This window comes from Colobus angolensis, unplaced genomic scaffold (genome assembly GCF_000951035.1).
Source record: "Colobus angolensis palliatus isolate OR3802 unplaced genomic scaffold, Cang.pa_1.0 Scaffold5, whole genome shotgun sequence".
Classification (NCBI taxonomy): Eukaryota; Metazoa; Chordata; class Mammalia; order Primates; family Cercopithecidae; genus Colobus; species Colobus angolensis.
Window position 1 is genome coordinate 33,602,357 of NW_012118487.1, and position 17,736 is coordinate 33,620,092.

Below are 17,736 nucleotides of genomic sequence, written 5' to 3' on the forward strand. Positions count from 1 at the left end.
GGTCTGCCCCTAGTGGGGGATGTCTCCCAGTTAGGCTACTCAGGGGTCAGGGACCCACTTGAGTAGGCAGTCTGTCCATTCTCAGATCTCAATCTCCATGTTGGGAGATCCACTGCTCTCTTCAAAGCTGTCAGACTGGGTCGTTTGAGTCTGCAGAGGTTTCTGCTGCTATTTTTGTTGTTGTTGTTTAGCTGTGCCCTGTCCCCAGAGGTGGAGTCTACAGAGATAGGCAGGCCTCCTTGAGCTGCTGTGGGCTCCAACCAGTTCAAGCTTCCCAGTGGCTTTGTTTACCTAATTAAGCCTCAGCAATGGTGGGCGCCCCTCCCCCTTCCTAGCTGCTGCCTTGCAGTTAGATAGCATACTGCTGTGCTAGCAATGAGGGAGGCTCCAGGGGCGTGGGACCCTCCCGGCCAGGTGTAGGATATAATCTCCTGGTGTGCCGTTTCCTAAGACCCTTGGTAAACCACAGTATTGGGGTGGGAGTTACCCGATTTTCCACGTGTTGTGTGGCTCAGTTCCCTTGGCTAGGAAAAGGGATTCCTTTCCCCCTTGCACTTCCCAGGTGAGGCAACACCTCCTCCTGCTTCAGCTCTCGCTGGTCGGGCTGCAGCAGCTGACCATCACCAATTGTCCGTCACTCCCTAGTGAGATGAACCCGGTACTTCAGTTGAAAATGCAGAAATCACCGGTCTTCTGTGTCGCTGGTGCTGGGAGCTGGAGACTGGAGTTATTCCTATTCGGCCATCTTGCTCCGCACCTCTGGAATTGTTTTTCTAATTTCCTTTTCCGATAGTTCCTTGTTAATGTATAGAAATGCAACTGATTTTTGAATGTTGATTTTTGTATCCTGCCTTTTCTGAATTTATTTGTTCTAACAGTTTTTTGATGGAGTCTTTAGGGTTTTCTATATATAAGATCATGTAATCTACAAACAGGGATACTTTTACTTCTTCTTTTCTGATTTGGATGCCTTTCATTTCTTTTTCTGCCACTTTCAATTAAACCCAGTCATCGCTTGCTTATATTTACCTTTTTCATTTTCTTCTCTTAAAATGATGGTTCTTAAGAAACATATGCTTTAAACATTTTTGACTTCTTCTGTTGTTTAACTTAGATATATATATATATATAATACGTTATACATATATATAAAATAGACACAGAGTTTGTATTTGACGAACCAACTTTAATGGTCCTGTCTGTTAATATTAACTATGCTGTGTAGCCAACAGACACTATGGGCTGAATATACAACAGAAAACTTCTTTGCCCCCTTTGTGAGTCCTTGCAGGGTGGGATATAATATCAATAGTGAATCAGGTAGCAGTATGACAAATCAACAGCATTGTTCAAAGACTTTGGTATGAAAATTTATCTTTGAGATTATAAAAATATGTATTTGTAAATATTGGAAATAATATATATTTTTAATGGTTGAATTCATTTGGACATTAAGACCCCTGCTTTTTACATCAATTGTAACATTTCTTTTTTTGAAGAAGCATTTATTCACTGTCAGTTACTCTGCAGAAATGTCACTCACTCTCAACTTCACTTGTCTTGCTGTCACCATGTTGCTAGATAACATCTACTATACGTTTTTTATGTAATTTGATGGAAGAGTAAATGTACAAATTTTCAGTCTTGTGACTTTCAAAATGAACCTTCTTCTACCTGATTTTCAGGGGATATTGAAAAATTAATAAACTCATCTTATTCACTAAAAAATAAAGTTATTTCTACATGAATCTTGGAAAAAAATCTCAGATATACACCATTTGGCCCAACTGTTAGTTAAAAGCATTATTTGGAATGGAATTAAATGTGAAGGATTTGGAAGTCATGATTATAGTCTGGCTATATTCCATTGGAAAATTTCATCAAAATATTTATTAAATCCTGTACATATGGTTTCATTCTGAGGCATGCATGGACACCACCTAAATGCCCAACTGACAGAGAAATAGTCCAGACACAGGCTGCTGATATCTGTTAGAGCTGTGGCTCTCCAAGGACCTGTTTCAGTAATACTTGGAATGTGTTCCAAGATGGCTAAGGAAGGTATATTTCAGATTGTTAAAAAGGATGGATAAAATTAGACTTGTGTTTTGGTAATATAGGTATCATGAATCTCTTGAGTAATTGCAGTGACTGTTTCAATGGAGATGTTTTTTGAAGACATAAAAGGATAATTGCCAAATGCATTCACATGAGATGGGATTTTTTTCTCTCACAAAGCTCATGTTTCTTACAAGAAGACAGTGAGTTTTCTTGTTTTCTATTTTTCTTTTTTTTTTTTTTGGTGGCTATGGCTGAGAAATATAAAGTGATGAGTAATTATTGAAAAATTATTTTGTAAAATAGAATTCAATAAACCTCTTTCATTATTTCATGAAAAATTCTTATAAAATGGGAGAAGCAAACAGCAATCCTAAAAGAAAAATGTGATAATTGGAATCATATAGCGGCTATCTGTGTGCCAGTCTTTGTTACATCTGACTTATATAGGTTACATGCTTAAATGGCAGTGGGATAGAGACATGTTTTACTTGTGAAGTGAATTGTCTGAGTTATAACATCTTTGCTTTTTTTTTTTTTTTTAAATTGAGATGGAGTCTTGCTCTGCCACCCGGGCTGGAGTGCAGTGGCGCGATCTCAGCTCACTACAGCTTCCGCCTCCTGGGTTGCAGTGATTCTCCTACCTCAGCCTCCCAAAAACTGAGATTACAGGCGCCCATCACCATGCCTGGCTAACTTTTTGTGTTTTTAGTAGAGACGGGGTTTCACCATGTAGGCCAGGCTGGTCTTGAATGCCTAACCTCAAGTGATCCCCCTGCGTTGGCCTCCCAAAGTGCTGGGATTACAGGTGTGAGCCACCACACCCAGCCTGAGCTACTACACCCAGCTTGCGCTTTATTGTTAAAACAATGCAGTTAACTGAGAATAAATATTAACAGATCATAACTCTTTAACAAAAAATCAACTGTCTTAAAGAATATAGCCATACTCACATTTTTGTAACTTGGTTGCTTTTGTACATGGTGTATTATGTGACACGAAGATATATATTGTTAGTATCCTAGATATTTTTTAAAAAGGAGGTAGATGTAGGCTAGATAATTTTAATGTAGTCCTCTCAGTAGATAATTGCATAACATACATTATTCTTGAATTGTTTTGTTTGATATAATTTAAATTGAGGTGACTTTTCTGGCTAAAAATGTTTGCTTTTAATTGTAGATATTATATACATTTAAAGATGGTTTAATGCAGTTCATATTTTAGCAGTTAAGACTTCTGAATTTTTATTAGGTAGACTAGATATAAGTGGAGTAAGCATGACTTCTCTAAAGAATATTCATTACATGTTGCTTTTCTTCCGTTTTCAAAACAGGCTTACTAACTACAACCTGTCCTTTGGATTATGAAATGAAAACTCAGCACATTCTGATTGTTCTGGCACTGGATGATGGCACACCAGCACTTTCTTCATCCCAGACTTTGACAATTACTGTTCTTGATGTAAATGATGAAGCTCCAGTGTTTAAGCAGCACCTGTATGAAGCTTCAGTGAAAGAAAACCAAAATCCAGGGGAGTTTGTCACCAGGGTTGAAGCTCTGGACAGAGATTCAGGTAATTTAAAAATACAGAAATTGGGCACTTAATTCTTAAAAAAGTTGAAGATTATAGTTGACATAATTTATAATAGTTATGGCTCAGAAAAAATGAACAGTTGCTAGTTATCTCAAATTTCTAATACTTCTTTCATTTGCATCCACACAGAAACTCATACACCTGTAAAGATACAGATATATCACATAAGATTTGCTTGTATTAACTTTATTATTATTTAGATTAGGGTGATACCCACCTAATTAACATACACTTTTTTGATTTGATCTTAATAATCAAAGTACGGACCAAGCATCACACTTCTTTCGGAGTATAATAGTTAGATACATTGAGAAGAGGAAGATAAATGGCTCTTTATTTCCCCTGGATATAGCATAGTGAAAGAGGCATGGTGCTGGTGTCAGACCTCCTGGATTTGAATCCAAAACTACCATTTACTTATGCCATGTGACCTTGAACAAGTTACTAATCCTTTCTATTTCCCTACTTATCTGTGATATGGAGATAATAACAGTGCCTAAATTATAGTTCTGTTATGAGTATGAATGAATTATTACATGTAAAGAGCTTAGACCGGTGTCTGACACAATAAACAGGCAATATGTTAACTTTGTTACTATTTTTACTATTTTCAACCACTGTGTCCAGACAAATGACTTTGGAGTAAACAGTTACTATGACTAGAAATTTATAAATTTCTTAGACTTGCTTTTCAACATCACTGTGGTTTTTTTGGCAACTGAGGTTCAGCAACTTTAATCATATTCTGTTTTTATCTTAAACAAAATAATTACAAAAATTACAGTGCTGTGTTTCTTATTCACAGCACATGCTGAATTCTTCCATCGGAACTAATATGAATAGTTTATATTCCCATTCACATGTGAAATACTGAACTAATATGAATATTATATGAATATAAACTATTCGTGTTAGTTCAGTTTAATAATTCAGTCTTTTAAAATTTACATTTGTATATAGCAAATGGCATTATATATCAATGTACTATTTTGTTATTTTTTGCGAGTTTTGTAATAGATGTTTTCATGGAAATAGTATTAATAGCATTTCCTTGTATGTTGTTAATTTAAGGGGCAAAAGATACATTTACTTAAAATTTTAAAGTAAATTATAAAATATCTGAATACTTTGCCCTCTTGGAAAACATTATCTTTTAACGAAAGGCATTTTACATGAATTTGTATGTGATGTTACGAACACTCTTTTCAAGGGGTACCCCAGTTTTCTGTCTTTGGCCAGAGTGGGGCAGTGTGATCAAAGAGTTTTTCTAAGAGTTGAGTCTGAAGCGTGATAAGGATTGTTTGCTCCAATCTGTGCTTAGAACTGAGCACATTTTTGGCAGTATTCATTTTTAGGGTGTCAGAAACAATGAAGAATATACATAAGATTTGTGTTTCACAATAATTTCAGCTCAGTAAATTTCCCTTAGAGTGTTCTCTGTAGAAACAGCAATGCAGGGTACTGGGCAGTACAAAAACTGCCTCCCAAAGCATATAGACATATTCTGAACCTATTGCTGACGTTGTGTAATTTTGCAAACAGTAAGGTATGTAAAATGCTTCCTCCCTTTGGCCTTGCTTTATTTTGTGAATTTTATTTTTTTTGTAATGGATTATACTAAAAAGGCTCCTCTTGCTTTAACACTTGAAGAGGGAGAAAATAATTTCTCTCAAAATTTGCATATATAACCAAAGACAATTACCATAAGTATATTCTTCTGATTTTTACTGTCAAGTTGCCCATGTTACTTTCATTTAGAATGAATTGTCTGCAAACTGCTAATTATAATTGAATTGAAACTTTATTATTTTAGAGATTATGGTATGCCAACTGAGAATTTAGGTACAAAATTATTGTTTTTCTGAATTAATGGATGTTTGAAATACACATTAACATCTTCATGAGTCTCATGTAACCTTACATATTTTGGAGACAATTTTGATTTACTGGAAATCTCAGTGTTTTTAATGAGGCCAGATCTGTTAAGTAGGTGGTTATGTAAATACATGTGAATGTTTGTGTGTATGCACGTACTTTAGAATACATTTTCCCTCAATCCTTTTTTTCCTTTTTTGATTATTGGGTTAAAACAATGAAACAGGATTATGCATGAGAATTAAATGACGTAGTCAAGATTTTAACATAACTGGCATTACACTGGAATTTATGAATGGTTTACTTTATAGCATGTATTTTTAAAAAAAGTACCACAGCGTTACTTAATACTAGAGAGCTTAACATGTGTTTTCTAGCATTCTACGATGCAGTTTTTAAAAATGTAAGTATACAGTGTTATTTGGCATTCAAAACCCACAGGGATTTGAGCACTGAATGTTTATGGTGTATGACTCACACTAGCTCTAGCAGAAGTTTCTTCTTGTATTAAAAGGAAAAAACAACTACCAGATTTTAACTAAGGTATTAAAACTGCTGCAGCATTTGGTGCCACCAACAAGAGCTCCATTGTTAGTGAAAAAAGATCTCCCCCTGCAGTGCCCTTCCCCCACTCCCAAGGGGAAAGGGTGCCTCACTGGGAATAGGACTCACTTACATTCGCTCAAGGGTGTCTAACATAAAATAACTTAACAGTACATTGCCACACCAAAATATAGAATTCATTAGTGAGATGTTATTTTCTATCCCATAAGAATGTATTGTCTATCTGGGGTCATCTTCAATAAACTACATCTGGTTTTCTGGAATCCCTGGTGCTGCACTGGATGTACAACTGCACCACCTAAGTCTACACTTGGAGCAAGGGAGAAACACCGTATTTCATCAAATCTCAGACACCATTAATTGTAAGACGCATCTAATTTTAGAATACTTCCACTGGACTGATGGCTTTATCTTCATAGGAAGTTATAAGGTGCCATTCTGTACACCCTTTAGAAGGTGACTTATTTGTGTGTGTTTCAAAAAATAAAGGATAAGGATGGTAAAATATCTGAATCTATGGCATTTTGTAATAACAATTTCTCATTTGAGTGGACAGTACTATCTGGCTATTCAGTTTATTTTAAATGTTTCTTTATGGAGTGATATTTTCTCTGTATCATATACTCAGGCAAAATATCCACCAACTTTCCTCCATACTTTATTTAAAGAGAACATATCCCAGATCCTTTATTTTTATTTATTTTTATTTTATTTTTATACAGACAGAATCTCACTCTGTTCCCCAGGCTGGAGGGCAGTGGCCCAATCATGGCTCAATGCAGCCTCAAACACCTAGCTTCAAGCCATCCTTCAGCTTCCACCTCCCAAAGTGTAGGGATTACAGTTGTGAGCCGCCGCACTGGGTCTCTCTGCACTTTATTAGTAGCTATTCATTGACGTGCCCCCTCATTCTTTCCCCAGTGGCATTTGCCCATCACTTTAGATTCATTCTAAGTAATCCAGGGGCGCATAAGGAGATCCATAGGATTCAAGTGCAAGTCAATCTTACTGGCTCTGCCCCATTCTAGCAACCTCGATTATACTAAAGTCCAAGAGAAGGATTTAGAGGTAGGCTAGATTATAGGGCATTTCAAAAGTTGAATTTCCCAATCCAAGGCTATGGAACGTTTGCTAGAGAAAGTTACAACAGCATGCTAATTGAAGCCATCGCCTACTTAGGCTGCAGTATTTCTGCTAATCCCTTAGTGCTGTTATGTTTTCCTTGGCTCTCGCGATATAAATTTTCTCTCTCTATATAAAAAATTCTATTATAAATACATTTACACAAATATCAAAAATAAGTAGATGAAAAAGAATAGGAACTAGTTATAACCTCACTCACTCAGAGACAATCACTGTTAAAACTTTGGTATATATTCTTAATACATTTAATATATAGTATTATAATTGTGTAAATGTTTATTCATCTGCTTTTTCTCTAGGCTGTGAACTTCTCCTGAATTCAGGACCTTTTATCTACTAATATGCTTATTCCAGGTTCTTAGATTAGTGCAAGATATGACATGGGAACTCAATAAATATTTTTGACCATATGGTCTGAGAAACCGAAGCATGTATGACATAAGCTTCCTCAAGCTGCCCTCACTGTTTAGAATATATTTATTGTTTACTCCTTTATTCCATCAACCAGGCATAATTCTACTTTTGCTTTAGAAATGCCTGATTGTGAGGGCATTGTACAGTTGAGGCATTACACAAAAAAGAATCTTGGCACAGTGGCTCATGCCTGTAATACTAGTGCTTTGGGAGGCCGAGGTGGGAGGATTGCTTAAAGCCAGGAGTTCAAGACCATTTTGGGCAACATAGCAAGACCTCGCCTTTACAAAAAAAAAAAAAAAAATCTAAAAATTAGGTGGGTATGGTGGCATGCTCCTGTAGTCTCAGCTACCCAGGAAGCTGAAGTAAGATGGCTTGAGCCCAGGAATTTGCTGCAATGAGCCACAATTGTGCCTCTGCACACTCCAACCTGGGTGGCAGAGTGAGATGCTGTCTTAAAAAAAGAAAAGAAAAGAAAAGAAAAATGATCTTCCTAAAAATGACACACCTCTGGAAAGAATTCTTTATTAATTCCCCATAGTTTGAGGAAGAGGAAGATGAAGTTTTATCCCTTTTTGCTTAACAATCAGCTTTCCTGTCTGTCCTCAACTCCTGTCACTCTCCCACCTTTTACTCTAAGATAGAATTCTTGAGAACTTTTTCCTTTAAAGAACCAGATAGTAAATATTTTAGGCTTTGTGTGCCTTACAGTCTCTTTTGTGCAACTCTGACATTATAGCAAAACAGCAGCCATAGTTAATATTGTGCCTGTATTTCAGTAAAACTTTACAAAACAGGGAGCAGGTCAGATTTGACCACTGGACTGTAGTTTGCTGATCCCTAGTCTAATGCATGTGTCTAATTAAGACACCTAAGTTACTTGCTACTTTCTGCTCATCAGATCCAATTATCATGATTCATCATAATATCTCTACCAACTAGATGTTGTCAACAGTGGGAGAGTTTGCATAAAGATGGGTGAAAGCAAATGAGTTCTGATAGTTCTTATAAATTAGTATCAAATGTTGCTTCTCAAAAGGTGGTCCCTGGAACCAGTGGCACCATCATCCATCTTCAGTCTACAGAAAACAGCACCCATTCTGCTTTTCAAGGATGCTGGCGGCCTTCTAATACCTTTCCCAGTGTACTTATGAAGGGAGGGTCCTCTGATCTCTTGGGAAAGATAGTGGGGGTATTTGGTGAGCATGTCATACATGATAAGTTCACTCTAACATTTTCATTTCCTTAAGCTTTGGATTATTTATAGTATTCAAAGGAAGACCAAATGTCTCAACCTCAGTGATTATAGGCTTCCACTGAATCCAACCAGTCAAAGAAACTCTCAAGAGACACAGCTCTATGGGCTTACACATTAAATTCTGACTCTCTGGCAAGCAATATCAATATTGTCTATTTATCTATCAATAAATCCAGCCTAAACCAATGTTATATCTTCCTAGGTCTCACATTCTTAGAATTGATTTCCACACATATTCCCCAGGTTTATGCCAATATAAGTTAGAAAAATATTACTATTCTTTGAAACTATAAGCTTTCTTTGAGTCAGATTTGCACTTGTCTACCTGAGTTATGTTGAAATTCTGACTCTGGTTATGGGTATTTATACGAATAGGCATCTCCTTGCAAGGTATTTGTTATACCTGCCACTCAATTTGGGTCCAATCTTCAGGGAGATTAATTTTAGGCCTTCTATATAGGAGCTTTCCAGCTTTCTAACTATGACTTGAGTTACAGGTTTAAAGCCTCAGCTTGTAGTTATTTTTCTATAATTTCCTAGTCCTTTGAAAAACAGTCTTCCGCATCATAATCCTTTTTACTAGTATGTGGTCAGTCAGCACCATTTGGTTCTCTAAGGAATTCGAGTCCTTTAATAGTCACTTTATCACAGTCAAACATGATTGATAATTTAATTAATCATGACAGTGCTCCAAGTATTGAATTCCTAGCATTCCATTTCCCATGGTTAAGGAACTCATCGCTGTATTCAAAGCCTAAGACACAATCAAATCCATCTCAGAGTCCCTGTTATCTGAGACCCAATTCTGGTGCCAAGTACTCTAACAGCCATGTTCAGTCACGAAGAATAGATACTACAAACAGATGTTGGATGAATGAGTAAGCAAGAAGGGAATACTGAGATAACCAAAAAGACAAAAACAAAACTCTAGAAGGCAGCTACCATCTCTAATACTGGAAAAGAAGAAGAGGTTTGGATTATCAGACCCTAGGAAGAAAATGAGAGAGGGGGCCTTGCAAAGGGGTAGCAAAACAGACTGAATAGCATTGCTGATGATGACAGTAAGTAACTAGGAAGAAGGAAGTCCCATTTTCTATCCTTCTGACTTTCAGTCTCCTTCTAGTGTCCTTTTGTGGCAAACCCTAGGAGAGAGGTAGTTGGCGATGGAGAATGTGGTTTGCAGAACCCCAGCCCCAGCATCACAGGGTGGAGTACAGAAGAACAGATTTGGATCTGAGACATTATGGTTTAATAAATAATACACCATGTGAAGAATTGAAAGGAGCAGGCAGAGGGAACAGCCACTACAGAGGCCTCAGCAGAAAGATGTTTAGTATGTTCAGAGAACAGAAAGGAAGCCAGTAGGATAAGAATATAGCAAGGGAGCAAGTCCATGAGAAGAGGTTGGAAAGATGTGCAGAGCCCACATCATATGGGACTTTGCGGACTGTGGTAAGGTATTTGGATTTTATTCTGAAGTCATTCAAACGTTCTTTCTTCCCTCTTATCCATTAACTCCTATTCATCTTTAGGGTTTCTGGTTCTATCAAGGCAACTCAACTCACCCATCATGTCTATTCAGGGAGAATTGTCACTGCCAGCTTGCTTATCTATATCCAGTGCTGTATTGTAAACACCGTGAGGATAGACAATTTGTCTGTTTACTAGCAGTTATATTTTTAGCATATGGTATGATACCTTAGCACCTAAGATCACTCTGTATATATGTTAGTTCAATGAGATAATTAATGACAAACTACATACCTGAGATAAGTCTTCTCTGATCCACTCCCTCAGTGATTTCATATATTCCATCACACTTTCCATTACTCATTGATTTAATCATCTTCCCCTCTAGAGGGAAATTCTGACGACCAAGGTAACTATTCAGTGGTGCGTTTCCAGTACCTGACACTCAGTATCTGTGCATTCATAAAGGAACTCATGAATGAATAAATGAGTGAATCAACCAAACAGATATGGATGCAAACTGAAGACATGAATGTGTAGAGTGAGATGACAATGGCATGATGGCCAGCACATTGATTGTCAATGCACCCCACTCCTGGAAGCAGGAGAAAAGTATGTCATAGAGAAACAAACAAACAAAAATATTATTTTTCTTTTATTTTTTACTTCTCTCTTCCTCATACCTTCCTTCCCTCCCTTCTTTTGTTTCTTTCTTTTCTTTCTTTCTGTTTTTTTTTTAAATATTGGTCAGCCATATATGATGCCACAGAAAAGACAAGTTAGGTAAGAACTAGAAATGGCCAGTAGACTTTATAACCAGAAGGTCACTGGTCACTGTAGAAAGAGTAACTGGGAATGGCATGGTTTGAAGCTAGCTGCAGACTGAATATGATTTTCAAAAGAAATTTGGCTACAAAGAGAAGGAGAAAAAAGCCTAATTCTTATAGCTAGAGAAGGATATAATTTAAGGAAAAAAAAAATTAGGAGAAAGACTAGACCTGACAGAAAAATTCTGAGAGTGTGTTTGAAGAATGACTTTTGCCACTGAGACAGGGTGTAATGGATGCAGTTGAGTACAGGTGCAGAGGGTCAGGGAGTTCTTTCCCAATACCTCCTTTCTCTCTGGGAAATGGAAAGGGAAGTGATCTGTGAGAGTAAGCCAGGTTGTGGTCAGGTAGGAGACCTGAATGGAAGAAGGGTGATTACGGACACCTGGAAAGATTGCCACATTAAATGGCACTGCGGTTGTCTCAATCCATGCTGTTGTGAAATTTTCTGTAGCTCCAGTCATTCGTTGGATTTTCAAATGGAGTAAAGAGATGGTTGCAATGATCCCAGGCTGAAGCTTTGCTGGACATCTTTGGCAGAAAGCCCCGGGACCTGAGTAACTATGCAAGATTGCTAGAGGGATATCTCATGGGGCTGGACTGGAGAAGGAGAGAAATGAATTGAGGAGAGGTATCTTAGGGTGGGAGGAATTAAGAAGTCATGGGACTGCAGGTCTTGAGGTCTAAGAGAAGTGTGTGTGTGTGTGTGTGTATTCACAGGCACACACACACATATCCTTCAGTGGGCATGTGTCATAAGGATATCACTAAATATCTTCAGATCCAAATTTCCAGTTTGCTCAGTGAGGTGATAGAATGAGACCAAGTAACCTCTTTTTAATTTTTATTTTCTTAGTTCTCAAGTTTGATGATGCTGTGTTTGTTATGTAGGATTATAAGGGTGTAAGGAAGAAAAGGGAAGGCACTAGTTAAATTCTAAATAAGCCATAGTAAAATACATTTAATTTACTTCCTAAGTTGTAAAGGGTATAAAGTTTGGGGTATGAAAAATGTATGTATGCAGACTATAGTTATAGGTAAAGATCTTATTTATCCTTAATAATATACTAGGAGGATTGAAGACCTGTGTAGAATAATAGAAAAAAATAAAATCTGGAAGTTTCTAAAAAGTCAGAGAAATATTGAGTAGAGTGGTGAGGCACATTAGTGGAAAATGGGAACTGTGGGAGGAAGGGACAGCAGAAAGATCTGAATTTATATGTAAATAATTGAAGACATTTTCTAGGTTTGGCAAGTAGTGAGAATTAAACATGTATAACATATAGCATTCTATAATATGTAATATACATAATATGCAATCGTACATATAATGTTTAAGAAAATCATATAAAATAATATGCAATGGTGTATATGTAAGGTGTAACAAAATCATATAAATGTGTTCATTCATTTAAAACTTAAAAGATCCATGTAATCTTTTTGAAGACAGAGGTCGCATCTGACTCAGCACTCTCTCTTTGGCACACAGTACTATGCTTGGCACCTGATGTTTCTCTCTTTTCTTGAGGAAAATGAAAGTAGATATAAGATAATATTGTTCCCATTTTTATAACATAGGCAGAGATAGGAATAACAAATTTTAACAACCTGTAACTTTAAGAAATTCTGTTCTTTGCTATAGAATAGATTATATGATCCTTAAGTTGCCAAAATAATCACTATGATCCTTTAGTAATATCATTAGTAATATGCCTAATGCCTAATAAGAGAATGAAACATTTTGGTGACCTCTGACCGTGTCATAGCAAATCCATTGGTCCTGTGTTATTAGACTTTCTTCTCGGGGTCATTCCAATGCCTGCGGATTATATCTCAAGTATATTTCTCCTCCAGTAATAAGATATGTATATTCATTCTTTTTTTTTTTTTTTTTTGAGGCAGAGTCTCGCTCTGTTGCCCGGACTGGAGTGCAGTGGCCGGATCTCAGCTCACTGCAAGCTCTGCCTCCTGGGTTTACGCCATTCTCCTGCCTCAGCCTCCCGAGTAGCTGGGACTACAGGCACCCGCCACCTCGCCCGGCTAGTTTTTGTATTTTTAGTAGAGACGGGGTTTCACCGTGTTAGCCAGGATGGTCTCGATCTCCTGACCTCGTGATCCGCCCGTCTCGGCCTCCCAAAGTGCTGGGATTACAGGCTTGAGCCACCGCGCCCGGCATATTCATTCTTATATAAAACTAGAATTCTATTTCACTCCTTTCAGCTCTCAGTCCTACATAATATCTGCCAGATCATAATGGAATGAAAATTTACTTTTTAAGACTGGCAAGATGGAAATTTGTAATTGAAGTTTTTTTTTTTGTTAAGAATTTATTGTTAAGCCCAAAAGAATGACATTTGATTTTTTATTAAAGTATAACATCATACATTCTGAATACTGTGTGCACACCTAGATTCTTGTCTGTTAAGAAAAGAACATAGGAAAATAAATGAGAGGAACTCGTGTAAAATGCAAATAAATTACAATGGCATGGGATAAACTCATTAAAATTAATAGTATGAATGATCTTCATACTATTAGTGATGGAAATGACGTGATACTTTTCTCAGGGGAGAAATGAAACCACAAAAATATGGGAAGAATTATTTCCAAAATGCATAGTAATGTGGTACCACATTTCTCACTCTGGATAGCAGACTGAACACTAAGTGGAAAACAAAACAAACAGAAATACATATATAAGCAATTCTAGGTGCTCACTTCTTGAGGTTGAGAATAAACAGAGTCCTATAACTTAGCACAGGCTTTTAAACAGTGAGTCGATCTGCAGAAATTGTCATTTGTCCTGCAAGCTTACAATTAAGTCATTAAGTCACAACCAGCAGTGTTAGAAGGAGTAATTAGGAATATGTTGTAGAGTTGCACACTCATAAGAAATTTTTTATGGGAAGGAAAAAATTCTAAGCATTCACTGTGGGGAAGTCTCATAAGACTTTTGAAAATCAAGCATTTCAGCCCAGGAGGCTTTTATTTAGCAAGAACAGCCAGAAGAGTTTTTCTTTTACTTCAATTTAAAGGCTGTTTGAGAATCTTGCCATTTTCATCTATGGCCTAACATGTTCAAAGGAAAAGAAATAGGAAAGTGGATGAATATATTTCAAAGAAATGATTGCTAAGTTTTTCTTTATATTTTTCTTAAGGAGTTAATTCCAAGCTTCAGTTTGAAATCATGCCAGGTGCTTCATTTGAATCATTCGAGATAAATTCAGACACTGGAGAGGTAGTGACAACCACCATGCTTGACAGAGAAATTCAAGAAGTCTTCACCCTTCGAGGTAAGGGATTTCTTGACTATGCTTAAAAAAAAAAAAAAAACCGGTTCAATGGTGAAATGTTACATTTTGGTGGGGTATTTTTAAATAAAATATTATTTAGCCAGTGGTACCTGATTAGTTTAGCCTGACTTTGTCTAGTTAGAACAAATATATTTTAGGTATGAGTCAAAGGCCACAATTCATGCCGTCTTTGTGTTCTATGTCAGTACTAGTACGAGATGGAGGATTCCCTTCATTGTCCAGCACCACAACAATCCTCTGCACTGTTGAAGATGAAAACGATCACGCACCAGAATTTATTGTTTCCAGCTATGACATTGAGGTTCTGGAAAACCAGGAACCAGAGGTTGTCTATACTGTTTTAGCCTCGGATATGGATGCTGGCAATAACAGAGCTGTTGAGTACCACATAATTGGTAAGTTTATTTGCTTGTTTGTTTAAGACAGAGTCTCACTCTGTCACCCAGGCTGGAGTGCAGTGGCGCGATGGCTCACTGTAACCTTCACCTCCCGGGTTCAAGCAATTCTTGTGCCTCAGCCTTCCAAACTGGTAGGTATTTTTATATTAAAATTTCCTCCAGGATGCTGACTGAGTTGATACACACTCTGTGTTGATTACTCTGTGTTTGATACCTGTTGCCTTTCTCTACAAAATACACACTCAGTCAGAACTGACTGGTGCCATGAGTTTTCTCTCTACCTCCTTCTCACAGCCACCTTGAACCACTGCTCTCCACGTTCTTTAAAAATCTGCCTTTGCAAACTGCTGCGAATTTTTTTCTATGCTAACATCAGTGGATGTAAGGATGGAAAAGATAGTGCTTTTGTATTTTTGTTGCTTTCACGTGATCTGTTTCAATTTTTTTTTAATTTTTCTTTTCTCATAGCCAGATTCTTACTGGGTCATTTCATCCAGTCCCTGTCTTTAGCTACCACTGGGATGCCAACAGCTCCCATCTCTGCACCCTAGATCTAGGTGCCATTAAAGGATATTGTTTTCAAAAGTAAAGTAATAACTCTCATACAAATATAAAAATGGTACCTGCAAATAACTTTTATTTAACTCACTAATTAATGAGTAACCCAAAAAGATGTTAAAATTATTTCAAGGAGAATTCCAAGAGCCATACATAGGCACACACACACACAAAGCAAATAAGGAATTCTGAAATGCAGAAAAGGTATATTTGCAAGACAACACTCAGTGGCATTTCACCAGATTTACTTGCATTTCTGTGGACAAGAATCATTTACATTGTTATAAGTTTTCAACAATGTACAGAGTGATCAAAAAGGTGGTGAAGGTGGAAGACCACTATGATGACAAAGACACACTGGACACCTGTGCCCCACCCTTCTTTCTTCAATACCAGGACACCTACTCATCTTGTTCCTCCTATTTCAAATTGTTTCACAATTTCCTGACAGCCCCAAGGACCCGGTCTTCATATCCAACAGCATCGCATTATCAATGTGTCCAAAATGACACATCAGCCTTACCCCCTTTCTACCTCCCCCATCATGGTCTGAGTCCTTCTGCCACTCTCTGCCTGTGCTCTTCAGCTATTGGTTTTCTGATTTTTTTTGGTTCACTTACTCTTAAAAATGTATGTACCAACACACACATATTTTTATGTTGTCAACTAAACTTTTTCCCATAAACTTAAAAAGTAACAAAGGTGTTTCCCAGCATATCCTAAATACTGACACATTAAAATAAGACTGTATATCACCTTTTAAAAGTATTCGATAGAATAAAAAATACCTTAAAAACATATGAAAGGCGGCCAGGCGTGGTGGCTCACACCTGTCATCCCAGCACTTTGGGAGGCCGAGGTGGACGGATCACCTGGAGTCAGGAGTTTGAGACCAGCCTGGCCAACATGGTGAAACGCCGTCTCTACTAAAAATACAAAACTTAGCTGGGTGTGGTGGCGTGTGCCTGTAATCCCAGCTACTTGGGAGGCTGAGGCAGGAAAATCGCTTAAACCCGGGGGTCGGAGGTTGCAGTGAGCCGAGATCACGCCATTGCACTCCAGCCTGGGCGACAAGAGTGAGACTTCGTCTCAAAAAATATATATGTGTGTGTGTGTATATATATTTATATATATTTCATATATATATGTGTGTGTATATGTATATATGTTTGTATATATGTGTATATATATGTATACATATGTGTGTGTGTATGTGTATATATATGAAAGTCATCCTCCCCTTGTGTTGCCTTCCTCTTTCCTGGCTCTGAATGTCCCTTCATGGTCCCAAAGTCTCCACCTGTTCTGCCCAAGATGAAGCCACCTTCTCAGCCAGGTTGGAAACTGGGAGCTTCTATGGATGGCTGTGGGAGTCAGAAATCTCTCCAGGAACAGAGAGCATAACTTGGATTGGCAAAGCTGCCTGCCAAGCCACTATGCCCAGGAAATAGGCTAAAAAGGTGACACAGCAAAGGTGATGGAGGAGCCACACAGGAGATAGGCAGGGTGGTCTGCTAAACCTGCCCTTCCAAAAACAGAACCCAGGCCTAAAACAGCCCCCGCAACCCGGCAAAGAAGGGAATGGGGTGCCTCAGGGGCGAAAGGGGAAGGGGATGCTGGCAAGGATGAGAACAACCCTGCACGAACCAAGACGCCTGCACAGCGCAGTCACGGGGAGCGCAGGGCACTGGGAATGCCAAGTGAATTGTACATTTTCATAGTTCACAGACTCTGCTGTTTGAACTATGATTTTTTTAAGTTAATAAAAATGTAGAATTTTACTTGTTTTTTTCAATTATATGTATGAACAAGCATTTTCAGTTATACGTTTTGCATTTTTACTTTTTCAATCAATATTACCTTTCTACATCGTTGCAGAATTTTATCATAATGTAATGGACTTCTCTGCTTAAAGTGTTGATCATTTTATTATAATTTTCTGCAATTAAAATATGTGGATAAATTTAAGATTTCTAAAAATTTCCAGTGAACATAAGGTCTCAGTTTTGAAAATTATATTAGATTATTGTGATTGTAAGATTAAAATAGCAAAAGTGCATTCCAAATTTTGACAAGTAATAACATAAAAAGTAAAATTGTGTTGTAAATGCGTCTCTGAATCAGATTAATGGGTTCCTTTTTTCCAGTGAGTTCATGAATCTGGGAATGCATGTTCCTTTTTGCTAAAATAAGGCAAAGCGGCTGGGTGCAGTGGCTCATGCCTGTAATCCCACCACTTTGGGATGCGGGGGTGGGCGGA

At 37.6% G+C, this 17,736-nt stretch overlaps 1 protein-coding gene across 1 annotated transcript in view; it reads left to right on the plus strand.

Moving 5' to 3' along the window:
- The window catches only part of DCHS2 (dachsous cadherin-related 2), a 168,224-nt gene that overhangs the window by 79,363 nt on the left and 71,125 nt on the right, over window positions 1-17,736 (plus strand). Inside the window, 3 exon segments of the mRNA XM_011959767.1 lie at window positions 3,395-3,634; window positions 14,365-14,499; window positions 14,706-14,915. Of these exon segments, the coding sequence (XP_011815157.1) occupies window positions 3,395-3,634; window positions 14,365-14,499; window positions 14,706-14,915 (585 nt within the window).